Source organism: Melanostigma gelatinosum (genome assembly GCF_949748355.1).
Source record: "Melanostigma gelatinosum genome assembly, chromosome: 16".
Classification (NCBI taxonomy): domain Eukaryota; kingdom Metazoa; phylum Chordata; class Actinopteri; order Perciformes; family Zoarcidae; genus Melanostigma; species Melanostigma gelatinosum.
Window position 1 is genome coordinate 24,874,040 of NC_136649.1, and position 5,000 is coordinate 24,879,039.

The 5,000-nt window shown below is 48.7% G+C and overlaps 1 protein-coding gene across 5 annotated transcripts in view; it reads left to right on the forward strand.

Annotated features, from left to right (window-relative positions):
* Nucleotides 1-5,000, forward strand: part of mgaa (MAX dimerization protein MGA a) — a 40,046-nt gene that overhangs the window by 24,641 nt on the left and 10,405 nt on the right. For 4 of the 5 annotated variants that reach the window (XM_079286812.1, XM_079286813.1, XM_079286815.1 and 1 more), the window contains exons 9-11: nucleotides 918-1,188; nucleotides 1,317-1,477; nucleotides 4,982-5,000. The exon at nucleotides 4,982-5,000 is cut by the window's right edge and continues 74 nt beyond it. In XM_079286812.1, the coding sequence (XP_079142938.1) occupies nucleotides 918-1,188; nucleotides 1,317-1,477; nucleotides 4,982-5,000 (451 nt within the window). The remainder of the gene's footprint in view (nucleotides 1-917; nucleotides 1,189-1,316; nucleotides 1,478-4,981) is intronic. The other variant, XM_079286816.1, reaches the window with a different exon arrangement.

A 5,000-nucleotide genomic window follows, 5' to 3' on the forward strand; every position in this document is an offset into this window, starting at 1 on the left:
CTCCCCTGATTCCTCTGACTCCCCTCATTCCTCTGACTCCCCTCATTCCTCTGACTCCCCTCATTCCTCTGACACCCCTCATTCCTCTGACACCCCTCATTCCTCTGACTCCCCTGATTCCTCGGATTCCTCTGACTCTCCTCTGACTCCCCTTACTCCCCTTACTCCCCTGACTCCTCTGACTCCCCTGATTCCTCTGACTCCCCTCACTCCTCTGACTCCCCTCACTCCTCTGACTCCCCTCACTCCTCGGATTCCTCTGACTCCCCTCATTCCTCTGACTCCCCTCATTCCTCTGACTCCCCTCATTCCTCTGACTCCCCTCATTCCTCTGACTCCCCTGATTCCTCGGATTCCTCTGACTCTCCTCTGACACCCCTCATTCCTCTGACTCCCCTGATTCCTCGGATTCCTCTGACTCTCCTCTGACTCCCCTTACTCCTCTGACTCCCCTTACTCCTCTGACTCCCCTCATGCCTCTGACTCCCCTCATTCCTCGGATTCCTCTGGCTCCCCTCATTCCTTGGATTCCCCTGACTCCCCTTACTCCCCTGACTCCTCTGACTCCCCTGATTCCTCTGACTCCCCTCACTCCTCTGACTCCCCTCACTCCTCTGACTCCCCTCACTCCTCTGACTCCCCTCACTCCTCTGACTCCCCTCACTCCTCGGATTCCTCTGACTCCCCTCATTCCTCTGACTCCCCTCATTCCTATGACTCCCCTCATTCCTCGGATTCCTCTGACTCCCCTCATTCCTCTGACTCCACTGATTCCCCTGACTCACCTCATTCCTCTGACTCCCCTAACTCTCCTGATTTCTCTGACTCCCCTTACTTCCCTGATTCCTCTGGCTCCCCCAGTTCTTCTGGCTCCCCAGGTCCCTGTTACTCATCTGACTCCTTTGGTTCCTCCTCAGGGCTTCGTCAGAGAGAACCCCACCGCCCCCATCCAGCTGGTCCAGAGACAAGCCCCCCCCTGCCTGAATGAGTCCTGCAGACTGGGCTGCCTCTGCTCCAGTCTGTCCCACTGCTCCAGGATCAGCCACTGCGGCCGGCCTGACTGCATGTTTGGCTGCAGCTGCCTCAAACAGAAGGTGGTCCTCCTCAAGAACCTGGACGGCTCCGACTCCAGCTCCCCCCAGCCTGGACACACCAAGAGGAGGAGGAGGAGGATGAAGATGGCCTACGGTAAGTTCACCGCCTGCGTCAGAGGCTTTGTGTTGATGTGAGTTTTGGTTACTACTAATAATACTACTACTACTAATAATAATAATAATTAAAACCCTTCCTTCCTTCCTGTTGTGTTGAACTTGTAGTCCTGAAGGAGGCGGACAGCGTTTCCCAGCCTGCCGAGCGGGTCCGGACTCTGTGGAGGAGGGGCGGTGGAGACTCAGATCCGGAGCCGGTCCACGTCCCGGAACCAGAGCCGGTCCACGTCCCGGAACCAGCAGCGCTGTCCCACCCCTCTGTAAGAACTGTGAGTCTTTACTATGAATACATATTTATAATATATTTAACAACAGATCCAACGTTTGATACAAAGATTACTTTTATTTATGTTTTATCTTTGAAATCCTTTTTTCTGGTCATATTTATTCTTATTCTAATCAATATTATTTCACTGAACATGAACAACCTTTATATCAATGTCAATATATCAAATCATAAATTGCATATATATATATATATATATATATTATGTATACATACATATATATAATATATATATATATATATATATATATATATTATGTATACATACATATATATAATATATATATATATATAAAGTATTATGTATAAAGTATTATATATATAGTATTATGTATAAAGTATTATGTATCAAGCATAAAAGGTAAAGTATTATGTATAAAGTATTATATATAAAGTATAATGTATAATATATAAAGTATGAAGTATTATGTATAAAGTATTATAAAGTATTATGTATAAAGTATAATATATAAAGTATTATAAATAATGTATAAAGTATTATGTTTAAAGTATTCTGTATAAAGTATTCTGTATAAAGCATTATGTATAAAGGATAAGGATCAGGATGTTTATTGTCATCGTACGAACATACAACGAAATTTAGTTGGCGACTCATCAGTACAGCAGCAACAGTTAAAAAGTGTATAAAAACATTAAGACAAGATGATTTAAAAACAAGACATTAAATAAATATATACAAGATAAAACAAGATAAAGCACAGGCATCAATGGCTCCAAAGTGAAAAATGCGCTTGGTTACAGTGTCGTGTTATTGACTGTTTGTTGCAGCACTGTCCGGTGGGAGCTGTGTGGGGTGGTGGGTGGGGGGGCGATGGAGGAAACCGCTCTCGGGAAGAAGCTGTTCCTCAGCCTGTTAGTCCGGGTTTTGATGGTCCTGTATCTCCTTCCTGATGGCAGTGGAACAAACAGAGTGAGTGATGTCTGTGCAGATGTTTCTGGCCTTCTTCTGGAGACGGCCAGCATACACAGCGTCCAGGTCAGGCAGGGTAACTCCCACAATCCTCTCTGCTGTTCTAACACCCGGGCCAGGTCCCTCCGGTTCTCTGCTGTGCAGCTGGCGTACCACACAGTAAAGCACATACACAGGATGCTTTCCATCACACTTCTGTAGAAGTTAACCAGAAGTGCAGGGGGCAGGCAGCTTGTTTGAGCTTCCTCAGGAAGAAGAGCCTCTGCTGGGCTTTCTTCACCAGGTGTGATGTGTTCAGGGACCAAGTGAGGTCTTTCGTGATGTGGAGCCCCAGGAATTTGATGCTGTCCACCCTCTCCACCTCCTCCCCACTTATGTAGAGACGAGAGGGTGTGGTCTTCCTGGATCTCCTGAAGTCCACTATGACTTCTTTGGTCTCGGTGGTGTTCAGGACCAGGTTGTAGTCCGAGTACCACTCAGCCAGATGTTGGACCTCCTGTCTGTAGTGCGTCTCGTCGTTGTTGGAGATGAGTCCCACCACAGTGGTGTCGTCAGCAAACTTCACTATTCTGTATGTTGAATATGTGGCGGAGCAGTCCTGGGTGAAGAGGGTGAAGAGGGCCGGGCTGAGCACACAGCCCTGCGGTGCACCAGTGTTCAGGATGGTGGTTGTTGATGTCAGGTTCCCTATCCTGACATTCTGTGGTCTGTTAGAGAGAAAGTCCAGAATCCATGAACAGAGTGATGTAGAAAGTCCAAGATTTTTGAGTTTATTCACCAGTTTATGGGGGATGATTGTGTTGAAGGCAGAGCTGGAGTCAATGAAGAGCATCCTGACGTATGTGTTCGGGTGCTCCAGGTGAGACAGGGCCGTATGAAGAGCGATGAGACCACGTCCTCCGTAGACCTGTTTGTTCGGTACGCAAACTGGTGGCTATCCAGGTCTGCTGGGAGGACTGCCTTGATGTGCGATAGTGTCATCCTCTCGAAGCACTTCATGATGTCAGGGGTCAGGGCGACTGGGCGGTAGTCGTTGAGGCAGGTGACTGCGGTCTTCTTCAGGACAGGGACAATGGTGGTGGCTTTGAGGCAGGTGGGGACTGCAGCTTGTTGCAGGGAGAGGTTGAAGATGTTGGTGAAACCTCTGCTAGCTGGTCGGCACAGGTCTTCAGTGTGCGGCCCGACACTTTGTCCGGTCCCGCTGCCTTGGTGATGTGGATCCTCCTCAGAGCGGACCTCACCTGGTGGTGCTGGAGGAAGAGTGTCTGCTCCTGCTTGGGCCGGGTCTTCTCAGCTGTTGCTCCGCTGTGCTGTCTGTCAAAACGGGCAAAGAAGCGGCTCAGGGTGTCGGGGAGTTCACTGTCCTGACTGATCTGTGTGGTGCTGCTCGTGTCAGTCAGGGTTGTAATACCTCTCCACATGCTCCGGGGGTCGTTGTTCTCGAAGTGTCCCTCAACGCGCTGTTTGTATCTGTGCTTGGCCTCTCTGATGCCCTTCTTCAGGTCCCTCCGGGCACTTTTATAGGCCGGTATGTCACCAGACCTGAAGGCAGCGTCTCTTGCTCCAAGCAGTAACCGCACGTTTCTGTCCAGCCAAGGTTTTTGATTTGGGAACTCTTTGATGGTTTTCGTGGTCGTTACTGTCTCAGTGCAAAAGTGTAGGTAGGCCAGGACAGCCGAGGTGTACTCCTCCAGGTCAGCTCCCTGTGCAAACACTTCCCAGTCCGTGCTTTCAAAGCAGTCCTGCAGAAGTGAAGCAGCATCGTTGCTCCATACTTGAATGGTTTTGACAGCTGGTCTAGTTTTTCAAATTACTGGTTTATATGATGGAGTCATTCACAGAGAGAGGTGGTCTGATAAGCCGAGGTGTGGAGATGGTGCAGCTTTGTAAGCTCCCGAGATGTTGGTGTACACCTGGTCCAAAGTGTTCTTGTCTCTGGTGGGGAAGCTTACATTTCTGTGGAACTTGGGCAGCACAGTCTTTAGTTCTGCGTGGTTGAAGTCTCCCGCCACAATCACAGCTCCCTCCGGGTGAGCGTTTAGCTGGTTGCTAACAGTGCTGTGTAGCTCCTCCAGAGCTAGCTCCGCGTTAGCATGTGGTGGGATGTAAACAGCTGTGATCAGGATGGCACAAAGTTCCCTCGGCAAATAGAACGGTCTGCATTTCACAGCCAGGTATTCGAAGTCCGGGGAGCAGTGTTTCCCAATGATGTCCGTAGCTGTACACCAGTCATTGTTCACGTAGATGCACACTCCTCCACCTCTGCTCTTACCGGAGTCTGCAGTCCTGTCTCCTCGGTAAACCGTTCGACCCGCTAGCTCGCTAGCTTCGTTGGGAACGGCACTGTCCAGCCAAGTCTCTGTAATTACCATCACACAGCTGCTCATGTTGTGCGACGTAATCCTGAGCCTCATTTCGTCGATCTTGTTGACGAGTGACCGGGCGTAAAGTATAATATATAAAGTATTCTATATAAAGTATTCTATATAAAGTATTATGTATAAAGTATTATGTATAAAGTATTATGTATAATATATAATGTCTGTTTGTCTCCAGGACGACAGCAGCTGTGCCA